Genomic DNA, 21,525 nt, shown 5'->3' on the forward strand with positions numbered 1-21,525 from the left:
AATATCAAATATAAATTGCCAGTAGAAAAATTTAATGACTTGTCGAAGTGTTTTAAATACATCCATTGGTAATATGATTGTTGAATGTGCTCTATAATTGCTTGTAAGTAAGTTATAATTTTTTTTTAATATTTCCTTTTATTTTATGAGTTATCTTCGAGATACGTGATTATATTTCTAGACACAAACTCTATAGTAATGTTATTAATATCACGTTTAATAATAAATATTTAATGCTGTAATATCTGTATGAGATAAGAAATAATTAAAACTAAAGATACCTTGAATATCTTAGTTAAATAAGGCTATAAAATTTTCGAAATTCATATCTGTGTAGATTTGACAGAATACTCTGACAGCATTCAAAACGTGTCGACGATCCCAAAGGACCTCCCTGGTTCAATTTAATTAACACTTATCTAATTAACTAAGTTGTCACTGAAATATAACTTCAATATAGTTTAGTTCAAGTCACATTAACTATAATTACAATTAAGTGATTATTAACTCGGTAATTAATGTATAATTTAAACGTTTTAAATAGAGCGCCATTGAAGCCTCCTCTCTCTGTTTTAAAAAGTCGAAAAAGTTTTTTATAAAATGAAAGAAAATATTTCATACATGAAATTCATATGAATAAAGACCGAATTTATTTTCTGATTACGTCTGCTGTATTTCGATTCATGTTTTTGCAATCGCCGAGGATGTCTTGTTAAATCCAATTGCTAAGTTCATAGTTCAATGAAGCTTATTACGAAAGGAGGGCTGTGAGTTATGAGTAATTTGAGGATAACTTAGAAAGAAAAATATTCTACTAGCTTGCTGCGAGAAAACTTTGTATCTTTTACGAGTACGTTGGGACTTAATATATCATATCTTTACATTTTATACTGTAAGTTTATTAAATCTTAATACTACGGTTGCAAAGATTATTATGTTGACGTTTAGAAACTTTCACTGTCAAATTTTAATCAACATGTTATGTAACGATGTTAATGCATTTAAATAAATAAAATTCTTCTGTTATTATATACTCTAGTCTGTTTAATTATAATTTTTAATCAGGATATATGTATTTAAAACAATGGCTTTAAATTTGCATATTCGCCAGCCCATAAACATATCTGTAATGAGAACGTTAGCCAACATTTGAAATGTTTAGATTACGCCAACAAATTCATATTACGTTTCTTTGAAAATGGTGACGTTGCATAACAATAATTGTGTAGTTTTTCTAGACCACTTCCTCGTTACGGACACGCTTTTGTGTTTCGTTTTCTTGAATGGATTTCTTTTTAAATATTCATAATATATGGCAACATTTATACAAATTGTCAAGAACAACTGACAACAAAGAAATAGTTATCAGAATTAACGGTAAAAGCTAAAACATACAGTAACGCAATAATTTATTTGCAAACTGGAGAGAAATATTCATTCAACATTTCTGCCAAGTAAATAACTGTCATTAGCACTCTAGAGGGACTTGTTACACTTTCTAGCTTTAAAAGGGATGTGACATCTTGACAGCTTTCATGTATCAATTTAAGTGACGAAGAGTTTTATATGATGAAATGACTGCTATTGACGATATACAATAAAATTATTATTTTCTTATTTTTTCTCCATTTTAAGTGAAAATCTTGAAAATATACAGCCATTATTAGAAAATTTAATAAAATATATTTTTTTGTTTCTGATATCTCGTAATATTAAAATATTTTTCAGTTTAAATATATTAACCTAAAAAATATTCGAGTACTTTTGCTCTTTTTGTCATAAAATTAAATATACAAAAGACGAATTCGCATGAAAATTGTCAGATAAGAAGTTGCCTTGAATGACTTCTAACATCCGCTTTTGTCAGACTTGAGCCATGAAAAGGGCTCGAGTTTCATGAATGGAGTTTATAAATTGTCATTTGTATGGAATGTTTCTGCTTACTGGTATTTTTTATAACGTTTTTTTTTATTACAATTAATTAAAGTGTCAAATATTAATTCTTTAATTAAATGCCAGTAATTATTTAGTTATTTTATGCGTTTTAAGATTTAAAAAAAACATTAAGGACTAAAGTCAAGATTCATACGCAATATTTAAAATCGACCACTAAATTATCGTAACGGACTTGTATTCCAAATTTAAAAGACATTAGAATTCAAATTTTGGTTCTTTTTAATTACTTAAAGGAATTTGCGAAATGTCTCTTCGTAACAGTGGTTTAGTATCTGCTTATTAATCAGCCTTTTGGTATCATTAAGGTATCCGCTTAAGAGCTAAGACTTTGAGATACATCGTGTTTAAGCAGATCTGACGCTTTACTCAGGTCATTTACAATCTGTGCATATTTTATTTTTATATAAAACTACTTCTATAGTGGATAGTATGTCTTGTAGAGAGCGAATATATATCCTCTTCTCCAAGCGCCATATTTAATCGAAATAAAGTTTATGGTTTCTCGATTTTTTTAACGTTCTTTTATTAGGATTACTACAAAATTATTGTAATTTCAGCGACCAAGAAAACTTTTCTCGAATATTTGTATGTCTCCTGTTTTTTTAACATATATTTTAAAGAGACTTTATAAAAAAATATATTTTATAAAGAACGTAATGTTTCAATAGATTAGGTTTTTATTAACTTAATTATTTAGACTGGTAAGTTTATTTTTCCAGTAAGTATATACCAATAGTTTTCTGTCCTTATAACTGTTAGGTTATGTCATTTATATGAAACTAGTATTATTCGGATTTACTACGCGGATTTTATTATTTAAAAACTACATAATCCCGACGTTTCGGTTACTTTGCAGCAACCGTGATCACGAGCAGACGAGGTGTCTAATAAAATCCGCGTAGTTTCATTTAAATGAATACTCGCGAAAATCTTAGATCTCATTATGTCATTTATGTTTAAATTTTGAAATAATGTCACTTTTGTTGGAAAAACTTCGACAAGATTTCACGGTCAATTCGTTTGCGAACTTCAGAAAGTGAAAAAATGTGTTTATATGGATATATGGATAAAATATGTTATATATATTTTTAATGGATTACGACGTGATTTTTTTATTATTTCATATAAAGACCATAGCTCTAAAAATATATGATCCAAATTATGATATTATTAAGCATAAGATTAATTCGTCTATTTTCTTGATGTTAAGAAATAAAAGATCGACTAAAGATAAGTGAAGGAATTTACATTTGAGAAAATTTGGATGAACGTAAAAATTAAATTTCTTTTATAAAGGTTGAGTCTCTTCTAAGAAGATATTGTTCAAAAGGTTCGTTCCGCCGTGATTATTATCATGGGGGCCGTCGAAACTTACAACAAGATTTCCACCGATTATGGTTTATATAACGGTTCTTGGGATTGTTACGTAATCTTAAAAATCTATCAACAAAACGTTTATCGAAAATTTTCTTTGATTATTCATATAAGTTATTTTTTTTAAAAGAACTCTTAAATAGGTTTGAATTTAAATTCTATTAAAAAATGTACAAAAATATATATCAGGTTTCATCATAAAATTTTATATATTCATGAGTGAGATATTAAAATGTAATTACAATTAGTAATGCGTGTTTGAAGAACCGTTAGGAAATTTTAACAGGCGTCTCTTTACTACATCAATATCAAATACAGTGGGCCAGTAGTACTATGGATGCAGTTCATTGAACCCCCCCACCCATACCCTAAGGCCCTCCGCTACATTTCTCCTTTCCTCAATGTAAACGCTTTAGTAGAACAGCTAGATGTTTCAACTCGTTTTTTTTTTAAATAATACTTCCAAGAAGGTTTAATATAGGATGTTTGTAATTTATTTTATGATCTGTCAATCATATTACTACGGGAAATGACGTTTCGATTCATGATACTTTTAATGACACTTAAATGTCACTTATAAAAAGGTTTTCTGAATAAAGCTGAGCATAAAAAAAGAAGGCTTTCTATAGTTTTAATTTAAAAAACTTTCTATACTAAATTAATGTGTCGATTCTTTTGTATCTAATTTCTTTTTGAGTCATTAGCTTATTTTAGGAATTTTCTTAAGTCTAGAATATCTTTATAATATGATATATATTTTCTAAAATATATTTTTTCAATGAAACATATCTAAATGTAGTACGAACTTTTAAATGAATATTTCAAACATGTGACTAGTACCAATCCATTAGTCATTAACCTTGAGTCAGTTTATAATCTAATCCCGCACGAGAACACTAATTAACTAAACGACCGCTGATAGTTAACAATTTACTCGAAGTCTAACATTTTCTTAATCGTTACACTAAGCGTAATAAGAAAAAGACCAAATTGTTAACATTCTTACACGTGTGACGTATGTGCGAGCACCATGAGTATCGCATTACTTTCACAAATGACCTATCACGAGTACCTCGCTGGCCGTGTCAAATTGCCCCGTTATCTGGCCATGGACAAACCGATGGACATCTCACAAAGACGCAATAAATATCTAAGAACAGCCTAACATTCACTAGAAGACCTGACTCCGATTTCATTGGTCTCTTCCCGTCACTTAATTAGTATGAAATAGGATGCCACACTTAATTTGGTTTCCATTCATACCTCAAATTAAACTTCACTTCAAAATAGAATGCATAAACTGGAACTGCAGGCGACAAAACTAATAAATTTATAATAAAATCATGTGTTAAAAATTTCCATTAAGAAAAGGTCTTATGATGGTACAAAAATAGTTTATGGCCGAAATTTTAATAACGATCGTACAATTAATATCGATGGTAGATCTTCGATTGAAAAATATTTAAAACCAATGCGTATAAAAGCTTTATCTATTAAGTGAAATGCTTTTGCTTCAAAAAAACAGACGATTTAAATTAAAATTATTATAAAACATAAAATGATGATTTATTTTATTATTATTAAATTTCTTGCGAAACCTCATAACCTCATAACCTGATATATAACACGTTGATATTAATGTATAGTTTTTGGATGTATACAATGTCGTCACACATGTTCCATGATGTCTCTCCAGCATCCGGCGATCTTGAGATACTCGACACCTTTGTGAGCTCTGACGATAAAAACACGCAAACCTTAATCATTCCCGCAAAGGCGCTTAGTAACAGAATTTTATATACAAATTTTGATCAAAATTGTTGTGTCCACAAAATCCGAAAAGATATAATTACTCCCAAGCAGGCATCTTCTCCTTTGTTTTTAAACGGAAAATATGATAATCTTCTACATAAGATGTGTAAAAGTTAAATCTCATTTAAATAAGAGAATAGAATAGAAAGTAATGTAACAGTAAACTATTAAGAGATTAGTCTTGAATGTTTAAGTACAAATTTTTATACTCAATCTATTTTGATATAAGTAGGTACAAAGTTTCATTAAAACGCTATTGTGAAGTAGACGGAAACTAGCATAACGGTGAGGATGTTAGAGAACACGATCTTCTTAACCGTGAGGTAATATTAGATGGGTAAACTCTTGAGCGACGCGGTTACAAGTGGTATAGAAATTGTATCAATGACTGCGGTTTCCTTTGAAACCTGCCGTGTTGCATTAGTTAGTCGTTACCATTGAAACGGGTTTCCTGATGCGTGTCTATGTTTCCGAAGAAACTTCATTCATATAAAGAGTTAATAAAAGCTTTACATGTTTTCCTTTTGTGCATAAACATGTATTAAATGTAATACTATTTGCAGACAACGCAGCCGTTCCTATGATTCTGATGAACAAGAGCGTGGGGCTTGCGAGTGGTGCGAGTATGCCCTCATCATCACCCTTGCTACGGTGCTGCTCATCGGCGTATCCGGACTTACTATCTTCTGGACCTTTTTCTACCGAGAAGGTTATGGCTGGGCTGATGACATCCCCGAGAAGCAGTTCAATCTGCACCCAACGCTCATGGTGGCTGGATTTGTCACCTTTAGCGGTTTTTGTAAGTGATATCAATATTTTGTCAATAACAAATGCAACAGATTATTCAAAATATTTAGTGTTCGAGTCCAAATTCTAAATAATATGGTAATGATCACATACTAGTTCAAGGTCGATATAAAGATATACAGAGAAATTTCCGCATGCATAGTAATATCGGTTTTCGAGTACATTTCAAGTGACGTTTTATCTAACACAAAACCTGACACACAACAAAGAGATTGAAATTTTAACCCTTCCTTTTATTCCAGCGGTGCTGCTCTACCGCATCTGCCGCTGCTTCAGACGTATTTACGTGAAACTTCTGCACGCTATCTTCCATGCATTGGCGTTCCCATGCATCGTGATCGGTTTCCTCGCGGTATTAGACTTCCATAACAAGAAGGGGATTAATAATTTCTATTCCCTTCATAGCTGGATAGGATTGGTCGCTATGGGACTCTTCGGAATTCAGGTATAGTAAAAAATATTATATACAAAGAGACCTCTTCATAAAATATGATAGATACTATTAAAATAATATATATTTTAATAAAACTACTTTTTTCTTGTAAGAATATTCGAAAATGAATTAAATAAGCTTCATTTTAAATTAAATTGATTAATTAAATTACAGCGCGGTCTGAACAGAGACGTTTTTATAAAACAATTTTTCTAACTTCCTCTAGTGAAATTTAAAAGTTTACAAGTAGCTTCCGGAGGAAGTTTCTTAACAAAGTTTTTGTTTCCAGTATGCGGTTGGTTTCTTCAGTTTTCTCCTGCTATTGATTTGTAACAAAGGAACCGCGAACTTCCGTGCTTCGTTGGTGCCAATTCACGCCGCTTTTGGAATTCTGACCTTTGTTCTTGGAGTATGCGCTTGTCTTACTGGACTCACCGAAAAGGCTCTCTTCACTCTGGGGTAAGATACCATCCTATTATATTACTTTTATAGTAAACCCTCATTTATTTTAATACTATTAACGAACAAAATTAGACAAATATCTAGTTTATGGTTTTAATTAGAGCATTAGTACTTTATACGACACTCATACAACATTTTACTCTAGCAATGCTACCATTGGAGAAGTCAGGTACATAAGTATTAAAAATTAGCGACTTTGTATCAAATAAATTGTCAATGGACAGCTTTTCATACGAAACATCAGTGCATGTAAAATGTTACATTGTATTGTGATCTGTTTGTACGTCCAGTTCAACTGCTAATAGTATTCTGCCAGAAAATATCAATCATTCTCCACAGAGAAACGGAATAAATATGCAATTTAAACATTTCCTTTTTAAGCTATTTAAGTTTTTTTTTGGCATATTAAAATTGGCAGTATCATATATATGTGTGTGTGTTGTCTGTGCATGTGTTAGTTGTTTGTATGGGTATCCACAGCGCCGAACGGTACAGCGGTCTGCCGGACGAGGGAGTCATCCTGAATGCGATTGGAGTCACCATCGTAGCCATCGTGGCTGTCGTCATGTATATCGTGTCTAGGAACAAGTTCAAAACGGAACCGCGAAATATGAGAGCCTCTGTGGATTTGTAGATAAATTTTGAATCTGACAGATGTCAGTCTGACACTTGCAATGGGCAATTTCCGCAAAAAAAAAAAAAATTGACGTAAACAGTAGATACCACAGATTACCAATCAACTCATAAAAAAGTTTTATGTTGACTGATAGGATAGTTTAATTAATGATAATGAATTAAACTTCAGTCACAACTGTAACACTCCCCGATATATATGTAATAGTTTATGACTAACGTAGAATAGTTTAATGTATGACGAAAGTACCTACGTATGTACAAATGGAGGCTTTTATATCAGTACGTAAGAGTATACTCTGATCTGTATCAGATCAATATCTAAAATAAAATTTTGCAGATTTATTTAGAATATGAAATACAAATTTAATGATTCTGTGTAATTTAGGTAACATTAAATTTAGAACGTTTCATAATCGTCGTTATTTTTTTAAATAAAATTATTATACATTTTTAATTATGTTGTAATAAAATATTCATAATGCAATTCGGCTTTTGATTTTCAAACTGGTTTGCTTTGCATGAAAACGTAAAAAAAAATCTATTATTAACTACAGAGCTAAAAAAGGCTGCTATTTTTTTATTTTAAATTAGCTTTAACTCTATGTGCTTGAAAATGTTGTGCTTTTTTTAATGTGTATATTATAAGAGACTATATTATTTTAACCATCTCATAGTTTCCATTAAAACCGCTGTTGAAAGTTACACGCTTGAATTAAATATACGAATTTCCTATTTACTAACCGGGGGCATGCGGTGTGCAGGAGCGAGACATACGCCTCGATGTCCACCGAGGGTATTGTGATTAACGCCATCGGGATGTCGGTGGTGGCCGTGGCGATCGTGGTGCTGTACACCGTCCGTGGTACAGGAGGATACAGACTTCGCAAAGTGGCTCAGAATCCGAGTTAAATCATCATACTAATGATACATTCACATCGAAAACGTAGTTTTTATTGCCCTAATAAAACCTGCATTCGTTTTTTTTATCAAGTTTAATTTTTTTTATATGGCAACACTTAAGCAATTCCAATAACAAGATATATAAAAACTACGTTCTTGACTGCAATATACAACACCAATTATTGTAAATTCTTCTATATGCTTAAAAGTTTTTGGATCATAATTACCTAAGCATAAAGTTGAATATTTTATGATTGTCGAAATACGCTGAGATTTTTTGGTATGACATACCCTTTGTTACAATTCAACCAATCAACGAAATATACCCTATCAGGGAGAGTTGTGAAGCTCATTTTACTAAAATATAGTTAATATTAATCGCTAACATTAATATATTAGATTCGTAGCTCAATTTGTTGATTTTTAGGTTGAACTGATTTTATCTCAGTGACGTTGCGATTGTTCCTGCGGTTGTGTTTTATTCTATATTTGAATTATATTGTTTGAGATTTATCGATCCGTCTTCAAAATTATAATATCACGTCGACTGACATTGGATATACCTTCTAAATATTGTTTCATTTGACATATCGTTAATTTTTTAAAAGAACAAAAATCTATATAAGTCATCCAACGAAAACTCCTTTCTAATGTATTGTCTGACAGTGAACTATATACATTTTGTGTGAAAAAAAAAATGTTGACGTTGCACTGAATAATGCTATAGGAAGTCTTCGTTGGGATAAACAATTTTAAATTTTGCAATACGAACACTCAATAAAAAATATTATTCAGTGGCCATATATAATGTTAGGTACTGAGATAGCATCGTTTCGGTAGGTTAAAGTTAAGATATTATAGTTTTAATTTGTATATAATTAACGTAATGTGCGAGTGTTCGATAGATGTAGAATGTGATTGATTTGTAGTGAATTACCTATATATACTATAAAAAACCTTGTTAAGAATACAGCAATCGCAATAAAAAATGACGGTTTTCGTGTTTCTCCATTAAAAAATATAAATCAAAAATTCAATAGCATTTTAAAATACATTTTGATATAATAGTTTTTATCGTGTTTAGATGTCGATGTGTCTGTGTGAGCAAAGTGTTGATTCAAGTTGCCAAATTCTTTGTAACGCGATGGTTACTCGTTATGAACCTGTATAACATAATATTTAGCATGTTAATCAGTAATTCTTTAGGATAACGCTCAATGTCTTTACACGAGGGGTACCTTCTATGAATAATCATTGCGTAGTATTCAATAAGTATTCCTTTTTTTATGGTAGACGTTATTTATATTCAAGTTTTGTATGAAGTGACATTCCAATTAATAATGTATGCATTTTTATAATTTCGATTTTTAAATGTATTTTACAATCCGCGCGAAGACTGTAATCGTTAGTGTTTCATCGTTTTAATAAACGTCGCTAAAATATTTACTATGCCAGGAGCTGTTTACAATTTTAAATATTATCTTTTTTGGATCCCTTTAAAAACAGTGGGGCCAAGTTTTTATATAACAAATCCCCGTTTTATCAACCACGGTACAGATTTATATTCATTATAGAACCAACAACCAAATAGTACCTGTTTTTACTAGTTTAAGTATTAAAAACTAAATTACGCGCTGCCCAGTGACATGGCGTATGATCAGTTTATCAGATTTTAACAGTATTTTAAACTCGTCTTTGTAAATGTATACCTATTTTAAATATATCATTTGGTTATAGTTGTGTTGATTACAGTTATGTATTGGTTATGAATTTTATCACTGTTTTACAATTTTAAATATTTATACGCATTCATAATGGTACATTAAATACATGTAATAAAATAATGTCTTTTATTTATTTGCCCCGTAGAAATAGATTTATCAGCCTTTTGTTTTATTTATAGTGAGAGCTAGAGAGAGAGAGAGAGAGAGGAGAGAGAGAGAGAAAGTGGGAGCGGGGAGGGAAAAGGGAAAGATATAGAGAGAGATATTGAAGATTCTTTAATATATATAGGGTTTTCCATTAAGGGCGCTTGATCGTGCAGAACTTCCATCGTAGCGTGTGCTGTGTGGCACGTAGCGCCGTCCTGTTGAAACCACATGTTGTCCAGATCCATATTCTCGATTTCAGGCCAAAAGAAGTTGGTTATCATCGACCGGTATCGCTCACCATTGACGGTGACGGCCACACCATTATCGTTTTCGAAAAAATACGGACCAATCACGCCTCCGGCCCAAAATCCGCACCAAACAGTCACTTTCTGCGGGTGCATTGCCACTTGGTGAACCTCGTGTGGATTGGTCTCGTCCCAAATACGGCAATTTTGCTTGTTGACATAGCCATTCATCCAAAAATGCGCCTCGTCGCTGAAGATGATTTTTTTGCCAAAATCGGCGTCAACTTCCAACTGCTCTAATGCCCAGTCAGCGAACACACGGCGCTGTCTATGGTCATTAACCTTGAGCTCTTGGGTCAGCTGGATCTTGTACGGGTGCAGGCTCAAGTCACAACGCAAAATTCGCCAAGTTGTCGTCTGCGAAAGGCCGAGTTCCTGTGCGCGACGCGGAATTGACTGCCGCGGGTTTTCGAGGACACTGTCGCGCACAGCGGCGATATTCTCGGCAGATCTCGCGTTACGTTGACGCACGGAAACCGGCTGATTGTTAACTGACCCGGTTGACTCGAATTTGTCCACCAATCGACGGATAGTCGACTCGGCAGGACGATCATCGCGACCGTAAAACGGGCGAAGTGCGCGGAACGTTGCTCGAACTGAAGACCCATTTTCATAAAACAATTTTATGATTTGCACGTGCTGCTCGACACTGTAACCTGCCATGGTGGTTTGGGAGGACGGAATGAATATAACACACTGCATTTGACAGCTGTCACTCAAACAACATGGCCGCAATCAGCTGTCAAAGTTCAAGCGTCCCTATTGGAAAACCCCTTATATAAGCAGAACCAACTATACATGAAACTTTGTTCATACGATGCTCACAATTTTTTCCTTCACTAAGACGTTTCCTCACCATTTTTAACCGATGATTGTGATAGCTTTTAAAAAGACAACAAATTTTTATAGAAAATAGCGTGAAAAATTTAAAAATAGGGTATTAAGATTTTTGAGTATAAAAGGTAATGTTGTGAGCTTATGTATGCTAGAAACGGTATGCATATCATAATTATATGCATTGGTAAGTAAATATTAAGTAAATTTTGTTTTCTATTACTTTGACTACTTTTTTGTTTCTCCAGAGCTCTTCAAACAATTAACAAACAAAGGGAATATTACAAAATAAACAGCATAAGAAATTTTAACGAATGTCACTGTCCGCGCCGCATAAGTTTCTTTCAGAATTATCATTATGTTTATAATAATAAATTTATGTAGCTGTAATATCTAGGGGTGTCCACAGTGTTGAGGGCAGAATATATGCTTGTATTTAATTTACTTAAACAGACCCCACCCCTACACCAGTCATAGACATAATTATCTATAATGCATCAATAAACTCACTAGGTAATTAGATTATTACAATTTATTCATTTGGGCCCAGAAAAGTAATTAAATATAATTAAAATACTAAAAACAAAAAGTTTTAAACCTTAGATCGCCAAGAAGAAACATTTCCTCGCAATCGTCTAATTTAAGCTACACATTATTATCGGGTTGCCCTTAGCAGTTCCTTTAAAACCTTTACATGTTTTTCACACAACATACAAATATTTTCTAAATACAATGCCGCTATGGACGTGAAGTATTTGTAAGGAGTTATTCCGTATCAAAGTAAGAGAGAAGAAAGTAGCACTAATAGCGGCCGGCTGAAATTAGTTTAACTGTTGATATATAGATGGCACTTTAAACATTTTATCGAATAGGTTTTCGTGTAGGATATGCAGTGCTTATGAGTGCACGGCACTGATAAACCGCCATTTTGCCAGTATGAAATTATTGAACGTTGATTCTAAATTTGAAAATATGAAAATACAAATAACTCTTGACTATATCAGAATCAAATTATACTGAACTATAATTTATAATGTCTAATCTGTGCTATTATTTAAGCATCAATATATATTTTTTAACTCACTGGCATCAGTCTTTTTTGATTAAGAAAATTATTAATACAATAGGGAAAAGCATAAACTATCAGGATATTATTCAAAAATTCAACTTTAGCAATTTAAGTTTAGATGCATTGCAGTAGAGGGGTCGATGCCAAATCAATGTTTTCATAAAAATTGCTTGGCGTGATCAAAACAGTTCTTAAAAGTAAAAAAAAAACTACATTTTGACAGCAATCATTTAATTTCGTAACATTTTGAATTTAATTATAAAGATATAGGTATTCTTTATACATTGAATAATTTTGACGTTTGTCTCACATCTAACGGGTCTCCGACAAAACAACTTTAGTTACAGCTACGTCACAAAATATTACATTTAAATTTGCTATTTCATAGTAAATAAAACACTCACTAGATTTATAATAAGATTTTAAAATCACAAGCGCTCGCTTAATATACATGTAAGAGTAATTCGCTTCACAAGATGCGGTAGACGGTTGCGTTCGAACATTTAAAAGAAATTCACACAATGCTTTTTAAATATTAACATTAAACTACCCTAAAAAAATTTGGCAAATCTTGAGCGTGAGATATCCAGAGCATTTTCTCGTACAAGACGGCTTCGATTTCCGTATTTGAAAGGCAGACAGTATTTGGGTGACTTTAAATAGATGTTTCGAGAAGCATTTGTTTAAGCATTGGCGATGAAAATAATACTTCAGATTAACTTAAAAAACATCTTGTTAACAAGATAGATTGTAATAACAAGATGTGTAATTAATTACACGGTGTATGGACCGTTCGTATAATTTAAAACTTAATATAATAAAAGAATATCATTTTATCATATTTTTTATATACTCGAATAATTTTATTACAATCTGAACTCTAATCCGGTTAAAAAAAAATACTATGTGTCTATAAACCCTGCTATATTGGTCGGTAACTATGTTTTAGGAATCTGATTATAATTTATATAGAAAATTTAAAATATTTCTTCTTAGATCTTCTTAGATTCGAACATTTTATTCTTAAAATATAATCTCTATGTTACGTTCCAATGAATTTCAACTAACAGTTAATAATTCAAATTAGTTTCTTTTATACAATACATGTTCCATAGATGGCGCTGTTAATGGAACTGGCTGAATTAATTTCATGCCATCCACTTGCTTTATAGTCGCGTATAATTCTGATAATTTCCGACAGGTTACATAATTAAGTAACATTTAAACAATTATATTCTAAAACTAAATATATCATATTACTAGGCCACATGAAATGCAACTATAATGTTAATTGACAGCAACATTGTAGTGCCATTAAGTAATCTTTGGTGCAACATGCAATATAAGTACAGATACATTAAAACTAATATTTTTAATTTATATACGAGTATTTTTTTCAAAGATTTAAATACTCTATGGCATCACTAACACTATAAAATATTTGTTTAACAAACAAATATAATGAAATGTCTCAAATAGCGTTGGAATTATAATAAAAAATGCCAAAAATACATAATTACCAGAATTCAAATAAAGCTTTATATTGAAATATAATACTGTTTTGTATATAGTGTAATTATAACTAATGCCGAGAAAATAAAGGCGTTTAAAGTCATGGGAATGTGTGAAAGAGGCATGAAGTACCAAATCTGGAAAAATGTATCTGACAAACACTGATGACATTATAAATTTTTAACTATAATCTATTCTTAAATACAAAGAGCTGAGAATTAGATTGTTATAAATCTAGTATCATGTAACAAAAACATTCGAGACATGCAAGCTTGAGATTAAGTTAAAATTATTTTAGCTCCTACAGAAATTTAAGTATTGACAATAATCTTACCGTCAAATGGAGTTAATAAGAAAAATTGTCACAGGGAAGCATTCTACGTGATATTTCAGTACTTCAAAACATTGGAATAACTATGGAATGTCTATTTTTAAATACATTTTCTTCACACACAGATAAATATATTATTAAACGCAGAGAGCAACATCTGACAACACACAGACAAAAATAAAATAATATTATTAACAATTCACAATCAATAAATGCTTTTAGTGTGCAACAATACAATATATCTTAGTAAATAGCATTTTTTTCCTCATGAACTAGGATATATAAGACACTAATAAATTAGGCGATAACAGCCCACAGCCGATTTCTAAATTACCCACAGACGCCTTCATATAGGATCCACAAAATATGAATTATTTTAACATTAAAATAATTCTCTGTATCTTAATCACACACATCACTACATACAAACAATTGTATTCAGAAATGTAACATTTCAAACGTTTAAAAATATTTAAATCGGAATATAATCTACACATCAGCATAATCACAAAATTTGTAAAGATATAAGCTACCATTTTATTTAATTATTTAACATCAAATACATAATAATTTAAAATGTCAATCGTTTAACTACATAATAATTAATGACCAGAAAAAGCGAGTAGGGACATGCAACGTTGTGACGTCACGGCTCAGTGGCCAGACCGGTGGTGAGCTAATGGGTCACAGGTTCGATTTGTATTCATATAATAATTTCTATATTCATATCTAGGCTTTAAAGTACTGTGGGAATTCGTTAGATATGGCTCTTACTAGTGTCTGATCGTCTCGGCTTATATCACCTTCTTCGCAGAATATTCTCGCAAAGCATCGAAGGAGATCATCTCTTCGGTGTAAATGCGCTCCGTAGTCTGTATTGCGGATTATACCTTGGAGTATCTTCAGGTATTGCTGACGACGCTGAAATATTGTTATAGATTTCTTAGCTTTGTCCATAATATATTTAATAAATTTTTATGATATTTAACTCCTAACTGTTCGAATTTGTTTTATATAAATACGTTATATAACGAGGTATTTTGCAATCTAAGAGAGCGCGCACACAGAGAGCGGTCAGGAGTTCCGAGTTCCGCTTTCGCGCCGCGGTCAGGCTGCCCTGTGTGCGTTGTTGTTATAGACTCGCTATATTCTAATGAACGCTGAACGCGAAACTCGGAACTCCCGACCGCTCTCTGTGTGCGCGGGCTCTAATACGTTTCTGGTAGATGCTACACAGTTTAGCTTTAATGTTGACGAATAATTTTTTTTTATTTGTCAGTTCTCGTAACAAAATTTTATTATACAATATATATTTTTTCAAATATGTATCTCATTTTCAAATTATGGATATATGGGTACGTATATTTAAGACGTAGCGTACCTATATGTGTGCATGAGTGAGTTACCATTTTAGGACAAGTGCTTAAGAAGGAGGTCAGTGAGTGAGGCCTTCGTCCAGCAAGGAACCGATTGCGGCTAATGATGATGAGGAGTTTATTGAAGATTTTTTCTATATCTTTATATTAATATAATCTTACCAAATCGCCGGGCGACAGATCTGCTAGTTGCCTAACGACTATATCGATGGCAACTTTAACGTCGTTGGTGTAGAAGTGTTCGGCAGTCTTCTTGCGACTGAACAAATCGATAACCAACTTTAGCACGGAGTGGGCTGGGGCTGGTTCGTGATCGAATATGTGGACCGGATCTTCTGCGAGATCATTTTTTACATTAAATACTACTTAGTGCTGGTGAAAAAGTATATGCTACAGAAACAACTTTTACGGTAAAATTCGAGTAATGTATTTATTTCAAATCAAACGGGCTCTCAAAGGACTAAGCGATTATACAGATAGCAGTTTTTGCGTACATGGTCCCATAAAGGTTAGTATGACAGACTGTACATTTTTGGCATTTTTTAATCGTATTATCAGTGTAGAAACTCACCCTCTCGATTGAGCAACAGCAGAACTTTTTCACAAAATGTTTTAGCGTTATTCATCACCTCTAAAGCGTTTAGCAGAAGATTTTCGAAAGGACTCTCGAATTGAAGATTGTATGCTAGGAGTAATGTTAGGAATAAATCGGGTATTTGTTCATCAACGTCTGTCTCCGGAGGATTTTCTATAAGCTCTAGCAGAAATTGTGCAAAGTCGACTCCTAATTGTTCTGAAATAAAAAAAAAAACAAAATGTTTAATAAATAATATTATATAAAAAAAATAATTAAATGTATAACTTTTATTCCCAATTTGTCTCGCAAGTTTGAGCTGTCTGATTCGCTTCCGTAATAAAATCGCTGAATCTTGATGAGATTGAGATGACCAAATATGTGATATTAGAAGAGCAAACAAAAAAAAAATTGAACTTATTTAAGGAAAATTTGAATTAGACGAAGAAATTAATTAAAGAAGACAGACAGCCAGGGTTGACAATTACCACTAATATAACATAGCCAGGGTTGACAATTACCACTAATATAACATAGCCAGGGTTGACAATTACCACTAATATAACATAGCCAGGGTTGACAATTACCACTAATATAACATAGCCAGGGTTGACAATTACCACTAATATAACATAGCCAGTGTTGTCAACAACCATTCCGCTTACCGAAGTGCGTGATAGGAAGTTTGTCCCCCATAGACAACACCATAGACAGCAGTAGCGCTGAGTGCGACAGACGGCTGACAGCTCGAGGGTTGTCACGCATGTCACGAGCTATTTCCGCTGGCAGAGCTGATAAGGCCAGGGTTGCCAGCGCTGTGCGTTCCAAACCGCACATTACACCAAATGCCTTTAAGGTTAAAAACATTGATTATATCATTAAAGATGAATTTCTATTAACTTTAGATATACTTGCTACTTTTCAATCAGATTCATCTAAAAAATTACATAGTGCAATATAAAGTCATTTATTTTTGGTTAATCCTATCATGTTTTTGAGCAAAAACCAGGTATACAATTATTAAAACAGCTTACTGTTCGCAATCATAAGATAAAATCAGAGATTCCTTTGGGATTCAGGTGACTTAGACTAATATTCTTTCAAAAACAAAATCATTAATTTGTTCTAACATATTATGTAATAAAGCTAAATAATTTTCTAGAGCACCAGGGCTATAGATTTTGTTTCAGCCGTACATCTTTGTACATTTACTCTTACATACATTTTCATTATAAATATTAGTGTAGTAATATTCAATAGATATAAACATTTACTTGCAACAGCAGCTGTCTAAGCGGCCAACGTGTTTCCATTTGGTAGTACTGCACAAGGGTTGTCACATATGCATAACGATGGCTACTCAGCACATGCTGGGATATATTGACGTCAGCATTCGACTGTAATTAAGTATATTAATTATGAAATGAAAAAAGAAAATATACTTAAATATATCCACAATTTTATACCATGACTGAGATAAGTTCCAATAACTGTGTCTGTATATCATGGGCATCGTCATGTAAAGCCCAGCCTCGTTGCTGTGCATCATTCGCTGCCTTCGATAGTGCATTCAGTGCTGTCATCATTCGTAGCGCATCTGGTGCAGCATCGATAGCATTCTTTGGACATGTTATATTGCTGTTTGCTTCTCGTAGCAGCGCATCTATTATAGACCTTGCAGCACCGCCGGGGAGAAATTCCTGGGTTATAAGTCATTAATAAATGTTACATTATACATTTATACAAGTCAAGCAATAACATACATTATATAATGCATAAAAAAAAAAAAAGACTTAAAATTTCTGTTATAGTAAAGAGTTGTACTGTAATTAACGGACAGAAAAGTAATTTAAGAGTTAAACAGTAATAAATTTTGTATTGTAAGTCATTTTTCTTTCACTGTTATATATAATTTTTGGTATTCATTTTTGTATTGCACCCATATTTATAAAATCCTTTACATATAAAAAAATATATAAATTAGGAGAAATGTGTGGTATATCATAAAATTTAAAATCCCAATTATAAAAAGGAATTACATTTTTAAACTTTTAAAATGATATTGCATTAATCTAGTGAACTAGTACACAGTAGTGTAGGTTTACAAAGGAAAGCCATGTAACCTTTAAGATTGTGTTTTGTATACAATGTCTTGTAAATGCACCACTACTTCATACTTGCAATTCAAAACATGCAAGCATCAACTGAATGCAATTCGTGCAATGATTGTTTTCTTATTATCTTAATATTTTTTTTATACTTATTAAATATATAATAACTAAATAATTACTGAACTATATTTTAAAATGTTTTTAGTATTATCATGAGAGCATACCCTTAAGGAGATCAGAACAGTTTCCACAGCAACTTTGGACATTTCATGGCTTAATTGAGTTTCTTTTCTCACAGCTTGAACAATTTCATAAATAGCATTTGGCTTAATGCTTTCACTGCTGTCTTGACTGTCATCCTGGTTTTCTGTGTCCGACGACAACTGATTAGAAGCAGATTTGGAATAGCCCTTCTTATCTTCATCATTATCTGGCAACAGACTTTATTGTGAAGTATTTTCAAAGATAGATTTATTAAAGATATTTGATGGTATCTTACCTTTATATGTATTGCTGTTCAATGATTTAGATGGCGATGAGCATGATTTTTCTTCAGAAATATGCTGTTGTGACACAACAGGACGCAGATCAAATGATGGTGATACACCATTTGGAGGTGTGTTGTCATCTAGCCGGGGAGGAGGTTTTGGAGCAGCTTGCTTTTTACTGGGCTTCACAAGAGCTTGCAGTTGCTTCTTCTTTTCATACAGTTTAGTCAAAGTCTCTTGCTTCTGAGGTGTCATAGCATTGGTTTCATTTAAACTCTTTATGCAGTCATTCAAGAATGAAAGAAAATAATCTGGCTCGACCTGAAATTAATTAGTCTTATTAACACAATAAATTGGTGAGGTAATGATCAATTAGAACATATTTTACCTTGACTGAAGTTACGTAGTTTGAAGGCACAAAGCCCACTTGACCTTTCCTATTAACAACATGCCACCAATTTCTTTGCTTAGTGTTACTTTGTTGAAGATAAAAAAAATCGCCTTCCGTAAAACTCAGAGTCTTGGCTAAGGTTGCCTCGAAATCATATAATGCTGTGAGCATTTCTAAATCATCTGAAAAAAAATATATTTTACAGTGCCCTATTATTTAACAAAAGTAGTATATACTATATCTTACCAGTTAAGAGTTGTCCTTCAGTCATGTTGAAAACGTTTCCTTCAATAATCGTCACAACTTCAAAAATTCAGAACGATTACATTAGAATTTTTTGCATTCTCAGAAAGGTTTCATAAATACCTGAAATATTATCCCATTGATAGGGATATTGACAGAAACAAAATTAATTAGTAAATTAAATGATTTAAACTTCACTTAAAACACAATTACTTTAAAATAATCTTACAATTTTCAAGATGAAATTATACTTAGTTGAAAATTTTTTTGCGACAGTTCAGTGTTCAGTTACGGAGACCGAAACTGAGATTTGACATTTGACAGCTTATACCTTGTTCTTTACTTCTTTCTCGGAATATAACAATTTATTGGACTTTCTGGAAATGAATTGTATAAATATACAAAAAATTGAATCTATCTGAATTTACGATTACTAATATTTATCAATATTTCAAGATATTATAGTTACAAATTAGAACAAGTTGCATGCAGGTATTATAGGAGAGTTATGGTATATGCAGATATTATAGGTATATTAGTATAGGTACGTATAGATGTATTGCATTTCTATGAAAAACAAAAAAGAAAGTAGGTTTCTTAATTATTTTCTCCAGTTCACAGTCAAACAACAGTTATTGTGTGACGGACGAGGGAGATGAGTAATCTGTACACAATAAGATCATAAAATATGGTAATTCTACTTACTGGTTTATCCCACCTATATGATGGAATAATAAATATATTAGAACCTAAAATTCGTATTATGTTTACATGGATATTGTATGAAATTAAAGTCCATATACATACATGGCAGGATGAAGGTATTGAGAGTACTAATACAACAAAAACTAAAAATTTGTTCAAAGCAAAATTGAGCACCATGATTTGTAAAAAAATTCATTACAAAACAAATTTAAATAGAAGGTACAATGTTATATTATGATCTGAGATTATTATGATGATGAGATTTGTACTCAATTGGTAATCTAATTCATAGATGGCGTTAGAAATGTCGTGAGTTTGAATGTTGTAGGTAGAGGTAGGTATGTATATCAGACATGATTTAAAAAGTTTTGACATATATTTTACGTTTAACCTTTTTTTTTACTAAATATATTGTATATTGAGGGTTACAATTTATTAATATCTACATTAGAGATTATGACAAATAGTATCAAATTTAATTATTAAAGAAAATATTTGTTTCGACTAGGTATAATACCTACTGTGTTAAAGGTTATCTGAATGTGCATAAGGTTACAATAATAAAACAATACATTCTATATGTAAACAAAACAGATATGGGAATCACCTCCGGTGCTTACCCTTGTCTTTATGACGATACGACGTTATTTTTCCTCAACCTGATATATATAAGTAAATATCATTTAAATATCAAGCATATTACGTTTTTGTATTCTGCATTTGCATCAGTATTGTTAAGACATGATGTTTCTATTAATTAGACTATTGTGTTTTGCTATTATAGCAATTAATATTGACAGTGTCAGTGCTAGTGATACATATAAGAGTGATCTAAATGATTATGTGCCTGGAATCGTAAGGCAAGTCAAAATTCCTCTGCAAAAAGACAGTACCGGAATTAATATTCGTCAATACAATGTTTCACGGCAAACTCGAGACGTTTCTTTTCCCGGAATTAAAAAACCAACCCATCACGATGTCATCATTCCAAATTGGAATCCTAACGCGAGAATTAAACCATGGCAAGTTATTGGAGTTAAAAATCGTAAAACACGAAATGCAGTAATGCCATGAAGTAATTTTGATTTGATATTCCGTGGAATTTAGGAAATTTTGTTTTAAAATAATTGTATTATTGAAATGATGTATGATATATTATACTTTGGAATAAAACAATTTTTACCTAATTTTAAGCTTATCATTTGACAATTCCCCGCTTTGTTTGATTCTAACTGATTTTAAAGATAATTTTTTGTATCTCTTTGTATGTAGAATATTATTTAAGAAGTTAAGCGGTTCAGTCAACAAAACTTATCAGAGAAACGAACAGTGTTA

The 21,525-nt window shown here is 31.9% G+C and overlaps 2 protein-coding genes across 6 annotated transcripts in view; one reads left to right on the forward strand and one right to left on the reverse strand.

Annotated features, from left to right (window-relative positions):
• The window catches only part of LOC116767795 (plasma membrane ascorbate-dependent reductase CYBRD1), a 38,461-nt gene extending 28,237 nt beyond the window's left edge, over positions 1-10,224 (forward strand). For 4 of the 5 annotated variants that reach the window (XM_061527208.1, XM_032658292.2, XM_032658290.2 and 1 more), the window contains 4 exons: positions 5,706-5,941; positions 6,192-6,394; positions 6,672-6,841; positions 7,325-7,964. In XM_061527208.1, the coding sequence (XP_061383192.1) occupies positions 5,706-5,941; positions 6,192-6,394; positions 6,672-6,841; positions 7,325-7,478 (763 nt within the window). In that variant the 3' untranslated portion in view covers positions 7,479-7,964. Of the gene's footprint in view, positions 1-5,705; positions 5,942-6,191; positions 6,395-6,671; positions 6,842-7,324; positions 7,965-8,241 lie in introns of those variants that run through there. The other variant, XM_061527209.1, reaches the window with a different exon arrangement.
• A 2,445-nt stretch (positions 10,225-12,669) lies between these two features.
• Positions 12,670-19,866, reverse strand: LOC116767493 (NCK-interacting protein with SH3 domain). Its single transcript, XM_032657831.2, has 11 exons — positions 19,715-19,866; positions 19,489-19,608; positions 19,240-19,424; positions 18,863-19,172; positions 18,588-18,793; positions 17,719-17,952; positions 17,527-17,649; positions 16,918-17,101; positions 16,250-16,471; positions 15,841-16,013; positions 12,670-15,223 (listed from the first exon to the last, which is right to left on the reverse strand). Exons 2-11 carry the CDS (start codon positions 19,511-19,513, stop codon positions 15,032-15,034), a joined length of 1,854 nt encoding a protein of 617 aa, XP_032513722.2. The 5' UTR covers positions 19,514-19,608; positions 19,715-19,866; the 3' UTR covers positions 12,670-15,031.
• Positions 19,867-21,525: the final 1,659 nt, after the last annotated feature.

The sequence above is a fragment of the Danaus plexippus genome (genome assembly GCF_018135715.1).
Source record: "Danaus plexippus chromosome 9 unlocalized genomic scaffold, MEX_DaPlex mxdp_24, whole genome shotgun sequence".
NCBI classification, from domain to species: domain Eukaryota; kingdom Metazoa; phylum Arthropoda; class Insecta; order Lepidoptera; family Nymphalidae; genus Danaus; species Danaus plexippus.